Below are 22,274 nucleotides of genomic sequence, written 5' to 3' on the forward strand. Positions count from 1 at the left end.
TAACTTATTGTTTCAATTTGGAAGTCGACACGTAACAATTTGATAAAATGCTTTTTTTCGTTTTGTTGTAAATTTGAGGGGAGAAAAACATATTCATTGAATTTACACAAATACGACTGTAAAGTATTCGACACTCAGATTTCATTATAACATTTACATGAGTTTTGTTGTTTCCCAAACATTACACACCTAATCAGCTGCAGTCAGTTATGGTAGATATTTATAATTCACACTGGCTTCATTCCATACTCCTTTCCGACCTGGCATAAAGTCAGTGTGAATCATGAATCACTATTCCTGTCAGTCGGGAATCCAGATAAGAACGTCGGTCTCCAGCAACCTATGCTTGGACGTCTTCTCATTCTTTGTTCATGTGGCCGACAGTGAATACTTCGATGATTGTGTATGACTCAAAATGTACCACGTGAAGACAAATAATTGAATGCATTTGTAGTTTTCTAGCTAATCACATCTTCCGTCTTCTCTGCTACAGAACGCCTCTTGTTAAAATGTTCTGTGATTAGGTCAACACACGTTGGGATTCCTGGTAAAAAAATAAGCCCACAGCAAGCCCCATATGCCGGTCGTAGGTGGCTACTAACGTGGGTGGTCTGGCTCGGTTGATTGCATGTCATCGTATCGCAATCAATGTTCCGAGTGTCAATTACTGGATTTGGGTTTCAGATTCAATTATTTACTTTACCTCGTCACATAAGAAGACAATATCTGTGTGAGGCGTTAAACAACAAACAAACAAACAGTAAATTTGTTGAAACACATTGCAATATCCACATCCTAGGTTTCTGTTGTTGGTCCGGATCTGCATGTGCTCAATCTGTTTGTTTTGTCACTGATATATCTCAACAGCATTGATTAACCACCTTGCCACATGCACATGTTATGCCAGAGTTGAACAGAAGTACCAATACATCAATTCCTACACGTGTTGAGCTGGAGTTTCGGAACACAAGGCCTTGTAAAATGTCCATCCCGGTTTGCCGTAAAGTTTAGCCAGTGACACAGACACAAACTCACATGTTCCATTGCCGTTGCTGCTGTCCAGGATATTAAAGTTAAAGCCATCACATGCCCACATCATCGTACATTCAATCATGCAGGTCTTTAAGCTCCCGATGATTTCATACCTGGCTCTGGTCGTGTGATACATCTCTGTGTATGGCACAAAGGTGGACGGGGACCTCTGACTGAAACTGCAGTTATTTTCTGAAAGTGTCAAAGAAATAAAGAAATAATTCATCCTTTCATATATGCAACGGAGTCAGTAAGTAAGTGAGGAAGATTTAACACCGCTTTTGGCAATATTCCAGCAATATCACGACGGAAGACACCAGAAATGGGCTCCTCACATTGTACTCATGTAAGACGGGCCTTAAGCACTATAACCACTAGGATACTCCATCGCCCCTTTGTGCAACTCAGTTTCATGGGTTGCATCAGATATTATTACATACTGCTATTGTACATTGTTATAAATCAGACCACTCACCAATATTGTTGACATTTTCAAATTCCCTAAGTAAGAAGGGGACACGGCCATTTGAAGTTTCAAACTCCCCTTTTAGGAAACAATGAATTAAAAAGTACATTTGAAGACACAATACAAGAATATATAACCCCGGAGTACAAAACTGATGAAGCAATTCATTTTGATGATAATGTCAAATTAAAAATCTGATGCTCTTTTCCATAAAACCTTCTGTTGAAACTTCGAGGTAAAACCGTTTCATTTGGTTTTTTCCTTAAAAAAGACGGACAAAAAAAAGACTGAGCAATTATCAAATAAGATGTCTGATTTTGGAAGAAACAATTAGCAATGACTTTCAAAAGATTAACGAATCTTTGCTTTCAGAATTATCAACATCAAGATGCAGCTAGAACAAATTCATGAAATAGAAGTTAGGGAAATTTTAGTAAGAAACAGTATTAGCTGGTATGAGGATGGGGAAAAACCAACCAATTCCAACCAGGAATTTTACCAGTTAGCTTATAAACAACATTGTTAATGATAAAGGAGATGAAATATCTGATTGTGAAACCATCCTTAACGAATGAGAAGAGTTTTATTGTAAGTTGTATGAAACATCAGATGCACTCGTCTCCGAAAATACCGATGATTTACATAACATACTAACTCCTAACCAACGTCCACAACAGGTTCATAACTTAGAAAAAATACATAACTATGGAAGAAATTTCTAAAACTGTAAGATCAATGAAAAAAACAATAAAAGCCCAGGTATAGATCGGCTCCAAACAGAATTCGTCAACCTTTTTTCGGAGGATTGAAGCAAAGGGGTTCTTAGATATATTACAGAAGTTTTTTGAAACAGAAAATTAACTTCAACAATGAATAGGGGTATTATTACATGCATCCTTAAACCCAATAAAGCCAGAATATTACATAAAAATTGGCGCCCAATATCCTAACCCAAATTCATTACACAAAATATTAAGTACATGCATTGCAAATAGATTTAAAACAACATTAGATATACTTGTACAAGAAAACCAAACCGGGTTTATCCGAGGAAGAGGTATTAGTCAAAATATAAGATAACTCTATGAAATATTGTATGAAACTAGAAAGGTAAACAAACCTCAACTTCTTTTGTTAATCGACTTTGAATAAAGCATTTGACATTTAAAAATAAAAAAAAGTATTAGAAAAATTTGGCTTTGGGCACAATATGATCAAATGGATAAATATTTTAATAAACAACACAACATCATGTGTTATACAAAATGGACATCTCTCAACATTCCTTACATTAGAATGGGTATGCCTGCATGGAGACCCAGCATCACTGTATCTATTTATTTTAGTTGCTGAAATACCAGGATGCATGACTAGAGAAAATACCCACATTAAAGGAATTACACTTATTGATGTTGAACACAAAAACTCGGGCAATATACGGTTGACACTCAACAGTTTTTGGATGGAGACAGTCTGTACGTATTTATTAAGACATTGAGTAATTTCTACGAAATATCTGGTTTGGAAATATATGTAGACAAAATAGCTATCTGGATAGGTGCAATGTCAGGAAGTAATTTTAAGTTGTGTACGGAGATCAATCTTTAGTGGCACACAGGCAATTAGACAGATTTCTTAGACCAATTCAACTCAATTATAAGTATTTGCAAGTTTCTATATACTGACAAAAGAGAAAAAATTAAAAGAATTAACATTATTAGAAAAAATGATTTGGGGGATTTAGAATGATAGAACTTGAAGCATTTTATTGAAGCATAGAACATCTCTAGCCCGAAAAGATATTTACAGAGTAACAGACAAATTCAAAACTTACCAATTCAATGCTTATATTTAGTTATACACTAAGTCTTACTTCTACACACATATCCACTGTTAAAGAATAATGCCTCCACCATTATTTAATATCATAAGCCGTTATGTCATATCGTCCTTAATATACTCTCTGGATACTTTTGAAATTGAATAAAAATTGTTTGAAGAAAATGAAAAAAGAAAAGAAAAAAGAGAGAAGACGTTTTGATATGAGTGTGTGTTCCACTCTGATTTTATTTAATGATCTCGATTTTTTATTTCCCCTGTGACTATCGGAAAAGAATAAATAAAATCCACACCTATGTAATGCTTACTTTACTATCCACACTTATCGGCTGTGCAGTGTCTTCTATATTAGTAACATATATTATCTAATCTAATAGTTGCATTCCAATTTAAGACAAAATATCTCATTTCAATATGATTAACCTTGATTATAAGGTTTACAAAGACAAAATTAATCGTGTATGAGATCTTTAAAATGCAATACAAATCAATCAATAGGAACATGTTCCTTCGGTTAAACCACCTATGGTGTGTTGGGCTGATATATACAGCGAGATGACAATTACTGTTAATGATTCGTTATCCGAATAATAGTTAATCTGAATAATTAACAAGGTTCACCTAGAAAACATTCAGAATATTGTTTTGCTGACCATATATCTTTGGGTGGACTGCCACTTCACACAGAGTTAGCCTGTCCTCACTATTCAGATGTTGCCTCTTCTTTATCCGGACATAGCGCCCCTCAACGGGATACATGCATCTAAGAGTTACTGTAACTGCACTCCCAAATTCCCCAAAGAAGGAATAACACATCTGACCGTTTGCTTCAGGGTTTTCAACTGGATCAACTGAGAATACTTCTATGTCAAAGTTGTGAAGACGCCAGTCTGAAACCAAAATATTGTGTAAGAATGCTGTAAGTTTTCACCGGACAGGGGAGTGGAGGTGAGGGGGGGGGGGGGGGGGGGATATTGATAAAGCTTGAGACTTTTCTATGAATGAATATTAGTGGTAATATATATACTGTTACTTTTGTGTGGTACCTGTGTGAACGTTTCTTATAAATTGGGAAAAAGCATCTGGTTTCAACTGGCCACAGAACACTTTCGCGGACATGACGAATACGGAGTTACAATGGCTTACAGTTAAGAGTTATGCCCCCTGCTTTATACATATGTAAACCGCTCCGCCATTTTTTTGAAGATATATTTTCGCTACATAAAACAAGCACATTTTCGTTTAAAATGTGTCACGTTATACATAACCACATAAACACTTTACACAAAGCTGTCAAATAAAACGTTTTGTCGCACTGTACTTTATCTTTGTAGGATAAAATGTGATTACATTTTTAGAGGTTCTTTCGTTAGCAAAACAGTAACTTGCACAGCACACGATTCCGACTATATCATGTTTTTAAATCACTATGAAATAGTGATGATACCAGGTGTTCGCGAAGAGGTGAACATACCCTGCCCCATCGGTGACACCCGTCACAAACACATACAAAGGCAAGTCAAATTTTTCATTGGAAACTTGAAGTCATCCCTATTGCCATATAGTCTTGTGGAAAGTGTTTTGTCACTTTGAATCTTTATGCATATATCTAAATATGAAACAGCTGAAGCGTTCTCAATCTTCTTTATTTCTAGTTCAGGAGGATCAATCATTGGAAGGGAATTGCCTATTTGATGATTTTTTTTACCGATATCAGATCATTGATACGCTTGAAGCTTAAGTTAAACTTCTTCGCCAAGTTATCTTGTTTTGACTTGCCAATCCGAGCAGAAGTTCTGATTCGAATGCATAAGAAAACAGATCAGGAAGGAGGGGAACGCAATTCCTATTTCTTGCCTAAATGTCTTCTCCCCAAAGTTTACGTAGATTTTATCAATGAAGAAATCCAGGATTTCAGATATTGATTTCAGATGGCTTTCATTTTTGACAAATTGACAATTATGACTAATTAGCCATTCCTTTTTTAATTTTCTTTCCACAGAAAACCGATTTTGATATAATTTCGATTGTGTTCGTGGAGGCACGGGTGGCCCAGTCGTCTAAGGCGCCGCGATTTGCTGTGCAGAATTTCGTCCCTTGGCCACGCCAAAAACCTATGTTTGTGGGTTCGAATCCCGGTTCGCCCCGATTATGTATCTAGGATTATCAGCACTACACCCGTCCTCATGCGTTTCACCGAACTGGTAAACGTCTGAGACCTGCATCACTTCGAGCTTTCCTCACGCATTAAGCTGACACGCCGCGATATAACTGGAATAGTGTTAAAAGCGGCGTTAAACCCAACTCACTCACTCACTCTTGTGTTCATTGCGGTCCATCAGCTCTGAATCGCGTTGGTCATCACTATTATTAGTTCCAAAGCTACTGTCATCATTGTTTTCACTCACAGCTTTCATTGGAACGATCGGATTGTGCTGTGAGAAGACGGTAATGTTTGTCAAGTAAAGCATAACAGTCAACGCATGTCAGAAGTTCGATGCACTGAACTCGATACACTGCACACAGTATATTAATTTAGCATAACCGAATCCTCGCACCGCAACATGTTCAATGACACAGACGGAAAGTACGGTCATAAGAGTTTCATTGCAAACGAGGAAACTGGCGAATGAGAAGACGGCGGAGCAAATGTCAGTCAAGTTAATTATATAATATATATAGGGTCGGTCGGGTAATCGGAACCGCAAATCTTTCTGATAGGCCTGGGTAGCAAACGACGAAATCCTAGCACTTGCATAATATACTCAACAACAAAAGTTCCTGTGACACCAATATTTAAGTGTATTTTTCAAACAAGTAAAGTTTGGTTTTCAATGTTGTATTACATGTATGGAATCAAGTCACAAAAACGCAACTGCTACAGAAAAGCATTCATTTCATGCAAAAGTTGACTTTTATGCAAGCCCCATGCATTTCACTACCCATAAAAACATGTGCGTTAACGGGATTCCATATGCATTGTTTAGCATCGCGCTGACAAAAACCAGTCTGAAAAACAACAAAACTACGCAATTATTCAACATTACGAAATGCCACGCCTGTCCGAAAATGAGCCTCTGCGAGCCATTGGTATGTTTAAAGCAGGATCGAATCAACGTGATGTTGCAAGACAATTTAACGTCCACAGAAACACCATTGGACGGCCATGCAGTGGGGACAAGTTCTATTCACTGACAGCGATGGACGGATTCGAGTGTACGGACGTCAAGGTGAACGTTACGTCAATCATTGTGTCATGGAAGAAGATCGGTTCGGGGGCGGCAGCGTTATGGTATGGGGTGGGATTGCAGCAAGACAGAGAACCCGTTTGATAGTGGTAGAGGGAAATCTCAATGGACAACGCTACCGCGACGAGAACATCGGCCCTGTTGTTCTACCGATTTTGCGTCGTCATGGCCCAGGCATCACCTTTCAACATGACAACGCCCGGCCTCATATTGCTCGACTTGTTCAGGATTCCCTTCAACAAAACATAGTGAATGTCATACCCTGGCCAGCTCGCTCCCCTGATCTCTCACCAATCGAGCACATGTGGGATGAGATGGATCGGCGTCTTCGACGTCAACCACGTGTTCCACAGACACCACAGGAACTTCGAAACATGCTCCAGCAGATATGGACTGATATCTCACAGGACTTTGTGTGACGCCTGGTCCATTCCATGAGACGAAGATGTGTTGCTTGCATCGCAACCAGAGGTTGATTCACACGCTATTGCTTTGTAAATTGGCATTTCGGTATGTTCATGTTTTTTTAATGAAATCTCGCATTTTCTGAAGTCAGTATGGCAAATTAAACCATTTGAACACTTACAGGAGTCTTTTATCTGTTGCAAACCGAAATTGTTTCAGATTTGGTAAAAAACATAACTTTGCATTAAAATCTTATTCAATTTCACAGGAACTTTTGTTGTTCAGTATATGTATACAACATTTCACAATTCTCCGAAAATAAATCCAAACTTTATTTCCGGATGTGTCCGAAACGCAAATGACACAATCTTTCAAATCCTGAATAGCAAATATTTTTCGGCACTGCAGAGTAGTGAAAACAAAATATATTTTAACCCAAAAAACGGTTTTTATCAAGAGTGATTTAACACTATGGTATAGTTTCGTTCATAATCGTCGGTTCATAATCATACGAAATATATCGTGATGTTATTCAATGTGAATGATGAATACTCACCAAATTCGCTGAATCCTCTGTTCACGATGGTGACCGCCTCAACGGTAACGACCTTCTGCAGATCCACCCGCCACCACGGCAGTGGATGACTACTGGTTGCGGGGCTGTACGTACATGATAAACCTTCGAAGATAAGTTCTCCATTTCCGTCCACGGCTCGCCCCGGAACAGCTGAATTCCCAATAGCACTCTGGACAGTAGGTTTTCCACTGGCAACGTTGTCAAAGCAATATGCTGAGAGAAAGAGAAGAAATTTCAGACCAGTACTTCCAACACTGAATGTCCGAGACTTTAGACCAGTAATTCCTACCCACATTAGTATTAATAATATTAATAATTACATCTTCTCTAATAGCCTCATTGATGACCCCACTGGAGTGCACTGATATAAAAACAAGCACACACCCTCAAGCATGTATAAGGTTGTGACGTAGTAGATTATACAGAGTTTTCGTCGAATTTCATATCTTAGTTTAACCATGTGCTGATGTCTGATATCTTTATTATGCTCAAAAGTACAGATGGATGTTGATTTCCACTTACGATTATATTCTGAGGGGTTGTCAGATCTTCTCACACAGAGGTATGTATGAAGGATTTTGGCCTGACGGATGGGCCTACAAACTGTTGGAGCCCAAATGCTCATATGTCTTTGATCGTTTCAGCATAGGAAACAAGTAACTTTTTTGAGAGGCATTTAGGAAACATGTGTTTAAGCAGTGCAACAAACACGTTCTTTACAGATTAACGATTATTGCACGCCCAACAGTAATTACGGGACTTACCACAGACAGAAGAAAAGTAGCGAATGATGACCACCAGCATTTGACTGTAAAACAGCGCTGAAACATGCATCCTTCCCTGCGCCGATTGTCACCCCACACAGACGGATAAGGATAGTGCTTTTTGTTTTGACTTGCTTCCAAGAAACGCAGTCTTATTTATGGTGTGTCATTTGCCATATTCAAACGTTCTGTGTTGGTCAATGTTCCGTATAGACATGTAAATAAATAAAGGACAAGATCAATACTAGTATTCGTGTTTGGTTGGCTCAATAGGTTCTGTACAAACTTTTGAATATTTATTTATTGCCCCAGGGATAAAGGTTTTGTCTACCATGTCACTATACTTTTCAAAAGATTGGACAACCAATAGGATGGACGTTTAGTGATCTGATTAACTCTGAGCACTCCGAGAAATAGACGTCGATGGAGTTAATCTTTAATGTGAAGCTGTGGCAGAATTGTTTACGTCGTCATGTGTTTGTCAGGCAATGTCTGAAATGGAGGGCCAAGTACACTAGACTAAAACTGGGACTAAAAATGGTTTACACATGCCGTTGCAGGAAAGTTGTTTAGTTGCCATGTTATTGACATCAATAGTATGCAAGGGAGATCAGAAAATATTACATCCCAAATCCATGATTATATTGTAATCTTCTGTAACATACCATCTGCTAATATCGTTATGGGAGTGAATGAACATTTTAACGTCGCATCGGCATTATTTCAGTCATGGCGACTAATATCGTTATGAGAAGGCCAGAAGATAAAGGGCAAGTAAAGGAAATAATTATTATTTTCGATTTTGTTGCGAATATCAACTTTCCTAAATACATGAAGTCAATTTTCGAGAAAAAGTGTACTCTTCAAAACGAAACGCAATACGGATATTTTGGGCCATAAAAGCAAACTTAGCGGACCAGGAGGTGCAAAATGAAGAGGTTTAATGTGTTAAAGTGTCAGTGACAAATTTTCCGGATCAAAAGCATCACAACAAGGACATGCAAACCATTAGTCGGGAAACACGTACGATTCGGATAAACGCACACAGTGCATTAATAAATGGGCCATGGAGCTGCACGTAATGCACGTGCAGCAGCACTATCAACGGTATTATAGTGCAGGGAGTTTGATTGCCTGGCATCTTCGTCAATCGAACAGTGACTGTTCAACAACATGGCAAGATTAACAGAAGTGCAAATAAACAACGTCATGGGCCGCTTGCAGGCAGGGAAATCCCGATCAGCTGTAGCCAGAGTTTTCAATGTAGCGCCCAGCACCAACACAAGGCTATAGGATCGGTTTCAACAGTATGGGTCAATACGGGATCGGACAAGGTCGGGACGACCAAGAGTAACCACCCCGCACCAGATCGCTACATCCAATTGCGCCTCCTACGTGAATGGACGACCACAGCCACCTCAAACGCATCCCAAATACCCGGACTGCGCAGAATCGCCGACCAGACCGTACGAAACCGTTTAAGAGCAGGTCTACGAGCAAGACGTCCTGTTCGACGCGTGATATTGAGTAGACAACATTGTCAACAACGACTGCATTGGTGTCGTCAACACAAGGTATGGCCTCAACTGCGTGCAGGAAGTGGACAGGTTTGGTAGCGCTATGATGTGGGCGGCTACCTCTCATCATGGCCGGACAGGTTTGGTCCATATCCAGGGCAATCTTACGGCTCAACGATACATCAATCAAGTTCTCCACCACACGTCCTCCCATTTTCAGCCAATGGCAACGGTGTATTCCAGCAGGACAACGCTCGACCGCATACAGCACGGATCACAAGAGCCTGTCTACACAACAACAACGTTAATGTTCTCCCCAGGCCCTCCAGATCCCCGAATTTGAACCCGATAGAGCACCCGTGGGATGAATTTGATAGACGGCTACGCCGACGTCATCCACAACCCGAGACTTTGCAGCAGTTGGCTTTTGCTTTGCAGGCCGAGTGGGCTCTCATTCCCCAGGATGTGATTCGCATACTCGCCAGGGGATGTCAGGCCGCTATCGATTCCATCGGGGGACATACCCGTTATTGATGGTAGCTGACCTTCACCTTCGACTTTTCCTATGTACCGATAACTGAGATCACTACAATCAACAAGTGTTCTCTCCATAACATTTTGGCTCGATACCTTGTACGGTTCCTCGTATAAATGTATTTTCCTACCGCGCAGAAACTTGGCTTTGCGTTTCTTTTTTTTGACAGTATATTTAATGTCCAAGTGAAAGTGTTGAAATCAGACGCCCCGTAATCGGTTTCCAAACAAACCTATTTCGTGGCGTGTCCCAAAGCTACATTTACTATATAAATCTATCTTACGTTATCTACAGGGGCCACGGATGGCCCACTCGTCTAAGGCGCCGCGATTCGCTGTGCAGAGTTGCGTCCCTTGGGCACGCCAGAAACTTAAAATTGTGCGTTCGAATCCCGGTTCGCCGCAATTATGTTTCTAGGTTTGTCAGCACCATACCCGTGCTCGTGGGTTTCACCGAAGTGATAAACGTCTGAGACCTGCATCACTTCGGACTTTCCTCCCACATTAAGCTGTCACGCCGCAATATGACTCGAATACTGTTAAAAGCGGCGTTAAACCCAACTCACTCACTCACTTAAGTTATCTTCGGTTAAGCCGCTATTAGGTTACGTTAAGAAGCGGTCAGCCGCAATTCAAACAACAGTCAAGAGCAAATCTAAGGGTGTATCTAATTCTGGTAATTCTGCAAAAATAGCCACTCTGCATGCATACTATGGATGAGCATTAATAATGAGCCGTAATGCGAATAAAAAGTCTGAGGCGGAAAGGGGGCAGGCTGGGCGCTGGCCTGGTCTTTAAAATTGCGTAGCCCGACATGGGAAGCCGTTTTAACCCCAGTGGAGGATCGTTTCGTTTCAGCGACGATTTAACCAAACATTTTATCGTCTGTTTTACGCTATTTCCGTTTTAGAAACTTAGATTTTGGTCAAGCATTGGTGATTAAACATGCCCTAAAATATGAAAATCTGCAAAATGACCCAGTTTACTTGCCCTTTATATCTTAAGAGTTATGGGAGCCAAAGATTGAAGTGGCAAGTTTTCACCAAATTCGATGGTCGACTGGAACTAAAGTCGCGTCTTCATGTCAGTGAGACACAGAGATCTTTTGAACTATCCTTGACAAGAAAATCATTTGCACCAGTGGTTTTATACTTGTATGGGATTTATTGTTCATATATTTTTACGCCAGGTGATGCAAGGTTACAGTTTACTTATTTAAAAAGTCCCGAAATGGAATTATCTTTATCTGAACACAAGGCATCCTCGTGTTTTAAATACGAGATGTTTGTTGAAACCTTGCCTTTACGCTTTGAATAAACACGTATACATTACAATGAAGCAAACGTTTCCCGAGGGGATGCATGAAAGTACAGAATGGAAACTCAATGAAGCATTAAATCTTGCCGACTGGCGCTCTTTCTTGACGTCATAATAATCAATGACACAGTGGACAAAACGTTACTGTTGTTATATTGGTTTGTTTTTGTTGTGTTTTTGCACGAAAGTCAACATCATTCTAGGTGTAAGAAAGCGGGCTCACAAACTAGTGGTTGATATCACGAGCAGCGCCCCACGCCATCTGGGTATGGCCACGCGAAATCAACTAAGTCAACGTTACGTAGGACCCGTGGAGTTCCGGGGTAGAATAGGTCTATAGCCACCCATGCTTGCCGTAAAAGGCGACTATGCTTGTCGTAAGAGGCGACTAACGGGATCCGGTGGTCAGGCTCGCTGACTTGGTTGATGCATGCCATCGATCCCAATTGCGTGGATCCATGCTCATGATGTCAATCACTGGATTGTCTGGTCCAGCTTCAATTATTTACAAACCGCCGTCATATACCTGAAATATTGCTGAGTGCGGCGTTAAACAAAACACAAACGAGCAAACCGTTACGTAGATGTTGTCATCTGTAACACAAGCTCAGAAACTTACCATAGGGTACAACAGATAAGACACCTGTCCTGAAGATCAAGCCGTTATGGACATTAAGTGTGACGGTGGCCCCAGGATCGTGACAGCAAGTCACAGATGTATCATGATATATATTAATTTCTCTAGTGCCCTGACTTCCACAATGATACAAGTCGCAGATGTATTGTACCATGTATTTACTAAGTCAAAGGTGTAATTCTATGTGTGACGAAAGTAACTTAGTCCGCTATGCTAAACCTACTTTACAACATTACGCAATGCACGTTATTGTCAGTTTAATCAAATATTTCCCAAATGCGTGACTATGTTGATCTCACATAAGAAAACTACAATAAATCAAAACGGATATTCGTAGATATCCAATATATGAGTGAGTGAGTATAGTTTTACGCCTCTTTTAGCAATATTCCAGCAACATTACGGGGGGCGTGACGAGCGGACGCTTTAACCACTAGGCTACCCTCAGTAAATGATGTTAAACAACTTTTTTGTTATAATATTTGTAATTTAACGATTGCAAAGATTCGAGTAAAAGTGGTAACTCGTTCATAGTGAAATACTCCAAAAGGACAACAAAACAAAGTTACCACGTGCTGTCGATAAGAAATTTTATACCACGGATATTCGTGTACATATATTTCTAGTGTGAATATCGCGTTAACGTTGCTGTGAGTCATGATACAGATATTACGTCGCTGCCTAGATAACAACATTACTTATTCTTTAAGTAAATCAGTTGATTATTTTACAGTTTGTTGCAACCATAAATGCACACATTAATAAGTAATTGAATAAGCTGAAAAGATGGTTTAAATATGATCATACTTGCAAACAATTAAATCAATATTATATCGAAACAAATTTTAACGATTTACAACAAATATCACAGATGTTCAATGTCAGTTTTAAACATATGTATCGTAAAACAGTCAAACGCAGATCCTAAGACAGCGTCATCAGCTCGGCGATCAGATAGTGGTGGGCATGGACAGCCTCTTGTGGTTCGAGGCCATGGTTCAGTCTACGTGGAATTTCGTGAATAAGATTCTGCAGTCGTTCAACAATAGATAATGGAAACAGTTTTGTTGCTTTTAGTGAGTGAGTGAGTATGATTTGACGCCGCTTTTAGCAATATTCCAGCAATATCACGCCGGGGGACACCAGAAATGGGCTTCACACATTGTACCAATGTAGGGAATCGAACCCGGGTCTTCGGCGTGACGAGCTATCGCTTTAACCGCTAGGCTACCCGACCGCCCCTTTGCTGCTTTAAATTAAGTTATGGTCATATAATATCAAAAGTTTTATTCTTTAAATACTATTCTATGAAGCAAACATACTTGAGCGAAGGTGTAAACTAGCTAATACTATCTCTCTGTGTTCTTGCTGGCACAAATTCATGTTTAGTTGTTTGAATATTCAAGATTCAAGATTCTTTATTTCAGTATTGGAGGCCTCGCAGCCCAGAGTACAATACATTTACATCTAATTTATTTGTGGATCTCACACAGTTGACTTACAATGTTTCCATGATATTTGACGTAATACATAATACATACAAATATTATGTTTGTTTGTTTCTTGTGTTTTTCAAATTTCTCTTTAGGTACAAAGCAAGACCTTTGATTGTTGAATGTGTTGTAGAGGACATTAGTTCAATTATTTTTTGACGAGAAGGATGTTTATGGTAATATTGTGGAATAAATGTATTTCTACTTTGCTTATAGTATGAACAGACTAGTACAAAATGGTACTCGTCCTCAACAACTAATTCATCACACTGGTCACAGTATAGCATCAGCTGGTCAACAATTGTCTTCGCATTATTTTTACTATAACGCAGTTTTTTGTATTTTCAAACTATGCGAAAGAGTGCGGAACTTAGCTAATAAACAGATCAAGTCTTTATCTAAAACACCCGAATGTCAATGTCACGTGTCGGTACGGGTGCTAGTACCTTTATCAAACAAGCGATGGACACAGGGTAGGGCATGGTTGTATAGCGATGATTACACATAGATTAACAACAATAAAATTATGCTACAAAATGATAATAGCAAACAGCATCATTCACCATAAGAATCCAATAGATCAATATAATAGAGCTGAAACTGCACACAAATATTGTTATATGACAGTGTAATGTACTGTTAAACAATGTTGTAACTGTATTATATTGTTTCTGTTAAGATTCACTAGAATCTAAGTGGGCAAGAGCATGCCTTTCCCCTCTCGTATTACATCAAGACCAGCGATTGTGTGAAGATCATATTTTCACCCTTGATATCCAGGCTGGGGTTATTTTGAAAGCGTGACCATTTTGCTACTAGGTGAATATTATTATCACTGACTTTATTGCTATTACCAATGCTTTTACATTTTATACTCCATTGCTTTTACGACTGGCCAGGATATAAAAAGTTCTCATGCCCACATCCTCGTACATTCAATACTGCAGGTGTTTAAGCTCCCGATGATTTCACGCCAGCGTCTGAAAGAGAAGAACTTGTAGACCATTGCTATTATATGCTGAATGAAAGAGAAGAACTTGTAGACCATTGCTATTATATGCTGAATGAAAGAGAAGAAATTGTAGACCTTTGCTATTATATGCTGAATGAAAGAGAAGAACTTGTAGACCATTGCTATTATATGCTGAATGAAAGAGAAGAAATTGTAGACCATTGCTATTATATGCTGAATGAAAGAGAAGAACTTGTAGACCATTGCTATTAAATGCTGAATGAAAGAGAAGAAATTGTAGACCATTGCTATTATATGCTGAATGAAAGAGAAGAACTTGTAGACCATTGCTATTATATGCTGAATGAAAGAGAAGAACTTGTAGGCCATTGCTATTATCACTAATATTAGGGCAAACCTGTTTGGTGGCGTGAGCTAAAGCTATAAGCACTGTATACTCTTTCTTGTCATTCCTAGCAGATATACGGATACGCAAGGAAATGTCCAGACACAATTCAAACCCCATTCAAAATTCAATCTAAACCAGTGGCTATTTCTGTCAATCCTGAAAAAGGAACATTTTTATCGTCGTCATACTTGATCCTGTTCACACTTTGAATTTCACGTTGGCAGATAGAAAATAGATCTAATTGTCGCACAAACATATTTCAAGGAGAATAGGTCTTTTGTTACTTCCAGTGCACTTGTGGGAATCATTTTGTTTTGTCTCACGTCAGATGTAAATGTTATTGTCAGAAACAACAATAAGTGGGATTTGAGATGTCGAGGGATCTGAAATAATCATGAAATCGATGATTCTATTCGTGTCAATGAGTCCAAGCTTCAAGCCGCCAGTTAAAAATCAATGACACGGTGGACAAAGTTTAACAGTTATATTTGTTTTGTTTTTGTTTTTGCGCGACATTCAAAAATATTCTGGCGGTACAACATCGGTTTGTAAGTAATCGAATCAGTGGTTGATATTATGAGCAAAATCATACACAGTCGGGGTACACGCAATCAACCAAATTACCGTTACGTATAAACTGTCCATTCGGTAGAACACATAAGACACAAAAGGCGACTTTGCTTGTCGTAAGAGGCGACTAACGGGATCGGGTGGTCAGACTCGCTGACTTGGTTGATGCATGTCATCGATCTCAATTGTGTGGATCGGTGCTCATGATATTAATCACTGGATTGTCTGGTCCAGACTCGATTATTTAAAAAACGATTTTTATCGTCGTCATACTTGATCCTGTTCACACTTTGAATTTCACGTTGGCAGATAGAAAATAGATCTAATCGTCGCACAAACATATTTCAAGGAGAATAGGTCTTTTGTTACTTCCAGTGCACTTGTGGGAATCATTTTGTTTTGTCTCACGTCAGATGTAAATGTTATTGTCAGAAACAACAATAAGTGGGATTTGAGATGTCGAGGGATCTGAAATAATCATGAAATCGATGATTCTATTCGTGTCAATGAGTCCAAGCTTCAAGCCGCCAGTTAAAAATCAATGACACGGTGGACAAAGTTTAACAGTTATATTTGTTTTGTTTTTGTTTTTGCGCGACATTCAAAAATATTCTGGCGGTACAACATCGGTTTGTAAGTAATCGAATCAGTGGTTGATATCATGAGCAAAATCATACACAGTCGGGGTACACGCAATCAACCAAATTACCGTTACGTATAAACTGTCCATTCGGTAGAACACATAAGACACAGAAGGCGACTTTGCTTGTCGTAAGAGGCGACTAACGGGATCGGGTGGACAGACTCGCTGACTTGGTTGATGCATGTCATCGATCTCAATTGTGTGGATCGGTGCTCATGATATTAATCACTGGATTGTCTGGTCCAGACTCGATTATTCAAAAACCGCCGTCATATAGATGGAATATTGCTGAGTGCGGCGTTTAGCAACAAACCACCCAACCAAATCTGAATGAATCTTTTATTTGTAAAGTTAGTGTTGGGAAAATATGTGTGTCTTAAAATATCATAACTTGTCAATAACTGGATTTTCGGTTTCGGTTTCAATAATTATACAGACACCTGTCATGTTACAAGAACACATCTTAGTGAGGAGCTAAACAACAAACAAACAAACACGTAAGCTGCCAATTAGTTGAAACAAATACATGAAATACAACATTCATATCCTAAGGAAGAGAAAATAAGGATGTCAGCTTCGTCATTATGAGAAACAAAACGTTTCGGAGAATATACTTACTCCTTCATACTTACTCACGTATTACCTGAAGGAGTAAGTATATACTCCAAATGCTGTGGTCCTCAAAATAAAAGTGTTGACATCTGTTCCTTAAGTGTATCACTTCTATATGCCATTCAAAGACTTTATTCACATCCTAGTTTTCCTTCTGTTGGCCAAGATTTCCATGTGCTCAATATGTGAGTTTTGTTACTGACAGTGACGAACATTAACAGCCGATTTGTATGTTTGCAAGGCTATATCTCAACAGTTATGATTAGTCACCTTACCAATTGCACACTGCAGAGTTGAGCAGCCGCACCAATGCATCAATTCCTACACGTATTGTGCTTGAGTTTCGGAACAGATGGCCTTGTAATATGTCCATCCTGATTTGCCGTATAGTTTTGCCAGTGACATAGCCACAAACTCACATGTTCCATTGAGATTGCTGCTGTCAAGGCTATTAAAGTTAAAGCCATCACATGCCCACATCATCGTACATTCAATCATGCAGGTCTTCAAGCTGCCGATGATTTCATGCCTGGGTCTGGTCGTGTGATACATCTCTGTGTAGGGCACAAAGGTGGACGGGGACCTCTGACCGAAACTGCAGTTATTTTCTGAAAGTGTCAAAGAAATAATTCGTATTTCTATTTGCGAAACTGGTATTGATCGGTTATATGGTATTCATCAGATATTATTACATGATACAATATGGTATTACAAAACGATTATATTTCCCTAGCAAGTGTTTCGGGACAGAAATCAGTTAAATCGACGCATTTACTATCCACACTTATTATCTGCAGTTCAGAAACAGTGTCTTCAATGTAAATTATAATAATTTGCGTTTTCCTTATGATTATCAAATGGTCGTATAAATGATCTCATTATCAGTGACATTTGAGGAATAAAGTCTAAAGTGCTCGTTTATGAGATTGTTTGTCCAACTTAATAGGGTCATCCTAATGATTAAAATGGGAACTACAACTACTACCACCACTACTACTACTACTATAACGACTACTACTACCACTACTCAAAAGAAGTTAAAGAAGACCCGACGTTTTTTATATGTTTGAATTTCATCTGCCATGGCTGGTCGGTATTGCAACGTTAACGCTCAGCCTTCCAACTGTGGGTGTTCTTTAAAGTGTCTTCAGAAGTGGTATACTGGTACAAAACTCCCTAACAATTTTTAATCTGAACAATTGACAAAGTTCAACTATTAATCATTTGGAATATTGTTTTGCTGACCATTTATCTTTGGGTGGACTGCCACTTCACACAAGGTTAGCCTGTCCTGACTATTCAGATTCTGCCTCTTCTTTATCCGGACATAGCGCCCCTCAACGGGATACATGCATCTGAGAGTTTCTGTAACTGCACTCCCAAATTCCCCAAAGAAGGAAAAACACATCTGACCATTTGCAGCAGGGCTCTCAACTGGATCAGCTGAGAATATTTCAATGTCAAAGTCGTGAAGACGCCAGTCTGAAACCGAAATATTGTGAAAGAATTGTGTAAGTTTTTACGAGACATTAGTTGTAAAACTGAGCATCAAAATCTAGCCACAAATAGGCATCAGCATGATTATCATGTAGTCTTTAGTAGTAATACTCAACCTTCTTATGAGAGGCCGGTGGATGATGAAGATGAATGGAATTGGTTAAACCCCAAAAGAAGTAGGAATTACCTACTTATACTCATTTGATGTATATACAAAACGTAAATGCACAAAACCTTATTATTTATGCAAATACTGCACAAACAATACATGGCGAGTGAGCTTTGCATTTGAAGCCCAGTTTTGGACTCAATTCCTACCCTCAACTTACAGCTTCGGAAGCGAACAAAACGAAAGTTTTACATTCCTGAATTGCAAAAGGCACCAATTTAGCATTTGCGGTATGCGTTAACAACGTTTGCTGAACATGTTGAAGTTAGGGAGTTAAGCTTCATTTAAACGGAGTACAATTTTTGTCTTTGAAAGGTAAATTCGCAAACTAAATATTACGACCTGCAAAAGGCATCTGTTGTCTGATTTTGTCTCCCTTTGACAATAATATTGAACAGCTTGTGACTTAAGATGCGGAAGTGAACACTACTTTCATTTGAACATATGTTGCCTTACGAAAAGTAAACAATAATAAAACATTAAACACGAAGTAGCAAAAGGACGAAGCCCTTAATAATACTACTAAAAATGCCTACCATCTTCAAAAAATCCTCAATAGCAATAAGCACTTTCAGTACTGTAGTGGTTATATACAGATTCCACAGTTTGCTCCTGAAACGAGCTACTCCGTTTAACCTACCGTAAGTCTGAGAATAAACGCCACTTCAAAGGACGCAAAAACGAAGCCTCGGAGAGAGACATTTTAAACGATAAAAACTAAAAAAAACTACAAAAACAACGCCTACCTCGTATAAACGCTTGGTCAAAGGACATTCCGTTATAAATGCAAGCACTACACTTTTTCGAATTTTTATTGAAAACACTGATGCGAGGAATCAACCCGGGTAGGCGGGGCAGTCTAGTCATTGAAGTGTTTGCTCATCACGCCGGAGATACAATGTGTGAAGCTAATTTCTGGTGTCCCATACTGTGATGTTGCTGGAATATTGGTAAAACGGCGAAAATGGACGCAACAAAGGCCTGTCCATTATTATAAGAAATCCATGAGCATTTGTTTCTTAATTACTATTAAATCGGTGAAAGATGTATAGTGTATATGGACGAAATATATTGACTGTATGTGTGTTTTACTGTTTAGGAGCTCAATGTCGACCAAAAGTTTTAATGTCTCATACATAAAAAATACATCGTGATATTATTCAATGTGAATTATGAAATTTTACCCTTTTCGCTGAATCCCCTGTTAACGAGTGTGACCGCCTCGATGTTTATGACCTTCTGCAGATCCACCCGCCACCAAGCCAGTGGATGACTACTGGTTGCAGGGCTGTACGTACAAGATGAACCACCCCATTTAACTTCCCCATTTCCGTCCACGGCTCGACTCGGCACACCTGAGAACCCAACAGCACTCTGGACAGCAGGTTTTCCACTGGCAACGTTGTCAAGGCAATATCCTGAATGAAAGGGATAGGTGTTTCTTGTTTGTTTGGGATTTTAGACCAGTACTTCCTGTCCACACTGATATGATTAATAAAACAATTCTTCATCTAATTTGGAATGTATAAGCTTTGCATATGAAGTAAAGAAGAAACCTCACTGGTATGCATGAATATTGAAATAGGCACATATATTCAAACGTCACATCTTTCACCTCACAGGGCTTAATTTGCATCACTATTTCGCCTTTTACGCCCAATGAAATCTGCTTCTTCGGATAATAAGTATCTAGTGTTGTGTTATATTTACAAGTCTCATTAAGTTTGGTAAATTATGTTTTCAATAGGGGTATTCAAAATTTCACACAAGGTATTTTCGATTCATTAGGATGTCATTTACGGAGGAGGTCAAACCTAACTTTCGGTCGCATTACTGTCTTTAAAAATTCCATATTTCAGTTTAACCGTGTAGTGAAGTCTAATATCTTATATATGCTCTATATTCTAGATGGATACGGACCAACATATTGTGGGCAGCATTTAAAAATCATTACGGATGCTGTCGAACCATATGCCAAAGAATGTACCAAAAGAGAAGAGAGTAGATGCCTGATGTTGTTATTTGAAGAATGCGCAAATTGAAAAAGAGGAAACAGCATTGGAAAAATCCAATTCTGTCCCAGCCAGCATTGATCAAAGTCTGGCTGCCCTACATGGAACGTTTGTAGCTGGTCCCTCTGACAAGACCTTAAACAATCATGACAAATATATGTAAGCATGACTACAGTATTTTGTTTTATGATAGAGCTAGGTATGAGTGACAAGTCAAATATTGTCACATATAAGGCCAGTATGTTAACCGGGAAAAGAATCTGTGAAAAACACGCATCAGTACTATCACCTTTTGACCTGACTCTAAAACCTAGGATATGTCCATTCCACTTTTATACTAGATTCCAACGCTCAATACATATCTATACAAAGCATGTTGCTGCGTCCAGAAAAACGTAATGTACTAACAAATCTCTGTCTCAAAGATTAACGATAACCTTTAATACAATCAATGAAGGAATTCTATATATTCGCAGAAAGTATTTGAGCAAGAAGTAGGCATCCCCATGGGCACCAATTGTGCTCCCGTTCTTGTTGATCTTTTGCTTTATGCATACAAATCAGAATGACTGCTTGTAATTGGATTGTCAAAATCAAAACGGGTGAATTTGGCCAAGAACTTTAGCATGAGCTCCAGGTATATCGATGATCGTTCAATAACGGTCAAAGAGCCTAGTCCCTTTGAATGATGTACCCACCTGAACCAGAAATAAAAGAGTGAAACTGTCTCATTTGTTTCATATTTAGATCTATACATAAAGATTCAGAGTGATAACCAATGAAAAATAATTGTATGCCATACAGTAATTGAAGGACTTACCGCAGACAGAAGGAAAATAGTGAAGGATGAATCCCAATATTTCACAGCACAACAGCGCTGAAACATGCATCCTTCCTTGTTCCGACCATCCTCTGCCTACACAAAGTGATAAGGAAAGTTAGTTTTGTTTTGACGCACTTCCAAGGTAACGCAGTCTTGGTATTGATACGTCACTGGTCCAATACAACGGACCGGTCTTTTGGAATATTCTACAAACATACATACAATAAATGAAGTACTTGATCAATACTGTTAGACTTGTCTGATTGGCTAACAAAGTTTCACACTACATGTATAAATAAAGGATATTTCCCTCGTGATAGTCTGCATCCTTTTAAACAGAGTCGCCGAGCTCAATACAATTTGTTTCAATTTTCAGGAACAGAATCGATGTACGTTTTGTGCTACAATTCCCTTTGACTTTTATGCTAACTGACAGAGCAGTTTTTTTGTCTGCCAAAGTCATATGCCATTACAGGATGGTTTTTTTACTGCCACGTTGTTGTTGCCATCAATAGTATGCAAGGGGGGTCAGAAAAGTTAAAATGGACAACAGAGGAGAAAAACGTGATCGCGATGTTGTCACGAACATAAATATTCCTAGATTCATTACCTTCTTAGAAAATGTTTAAATGTCCAAGTGAAAGTACTGAAATCACACGCTCCGTAATTTGATTCCAAAACAAACCTATTTGGTGGCGTGGCAAAAAGCTACATGTACTATATTATCTTCATCTGATGCTCATTATCAAAACAACAAT

The 22,274-nt window shown here is 38.9% G+C and overlaps 2 protein-coding genes across 2 annotated transcripts; both read right to left on the reverse strand.

Moving 5' to 3' along the window:
- Positions 1-308: 308 nt before the first annotated feature.
- Positions 309-8,482, reverse strand: LOC125381897 (fucolectin-1-like). Its single transcript, XM_048399251.1, has 4 exons — positions 8,332-8,482; positions 7,547-7,780; positions 3,991-4,227; positions 309-1,224 (listed from the first exon to the last, which is right to left on the reverse strand). The coding sequence occupies exons 1-4, from the start codon at positions 8,399-8,401 to the stop codon at positions 938-940; spliced, it is 828 nt and encodes a 275-aa protein (XP_048255208.1). The 5' UTR covers positions 8,402-8,482; the 3' UTR covers positions 309-937.
- An 8,286-nt stretch (positions 8,483-16,768) lies between these two features.
- LOC124143535 (fucolectin-7-like) lies at positions 16,769-21,691 on the reverse strand. The gene is made up of 4 exons (XM_046512536.2): positions 21,514-21,691; positions 19,866-20,099; positions 18,261-18,497; positions 16,769-17,623 (listed from the first exon to the last, which is right to left on the reverse strand). Exons 1-4 carry the CDS (start codon positions 21,581-21,583, stop codon positions 17,337-17,339), a joined length of 828 nt encoding a protein of 275 aa, XP_046368492.2. The 5' UTR covers positions 21,584-21,691; the 3' UTR covers positions 16,769-17,336.
- Positions 21,692-22,274: the final 583 nt, after the last annotated feature.

Source organism: Haliotis rufescens, unplaced genomic scaffold (genome assembly GCF_023055435.1).
Source record: "Haliotis rufescens isolate VD_foot unplaced genomic scaffold, xgHalRufe1.0.p SCAF_2, whole genome shotgun sequence".
Lineage (NCBI taxonomy): Eukaryota > Metazoa > Mollusca > Gastropoda > Lepetellida > Haliotidae > Haliotis > Haliotis rufescens.

What these genes read in the sequence shown, in the direction of transcription:
- LOC125381897 (XM_048399251.1), bottom strand. Translation starts at nt 8,401, where the DNA reads ATGCATGTTTCAGCGCTGTTTTACAGTCAAATGCTGGTGGTCATCATT. An exon ending in CTACTTTTCTTCTGTCTGTG is followed by an intron (nt 7,781 to 8,331) that starts GTAAGTCCCGTA and finishes TCTTTCTCTCAG; the next exon opens with CATATTGCTTTGACAACGTT. An exon ending in AGTCCACCCAAAGATATATG is followed by an intron (nt 1,225 to 3,990) that starts GTCAGCAAAACA and finishes TGACACTTTCAG; the next exon opens with AAAATAACTGCAGTTTCAGT.
- LOC124143535 (XM_046512536.2), bottom strand. Translation starts at nt 21,583, where the DNA reads ATGCATGTTTCAGCGCTGTTGTGCTGTGAAATATTGGGATTCATCCTT. An exon ending in CTATTTTCCTTCTGTCTGCG is followed by an intron (nt 20,100 to 21,513) that starts GTAAGTCCTTCA and finishes CCTTTCATTCAG; the next exon opens with GATATTGCCTTGACAACGTT. An exon ending in AGTCCACCCAAAGATAAATG is followed by an intron (nt 17,624 to 18,260) that starts GTCAGCAAAACA and finishes TGACACTTTCAG; the next exon opens with AAAATAACTGCAGTTTCGGT.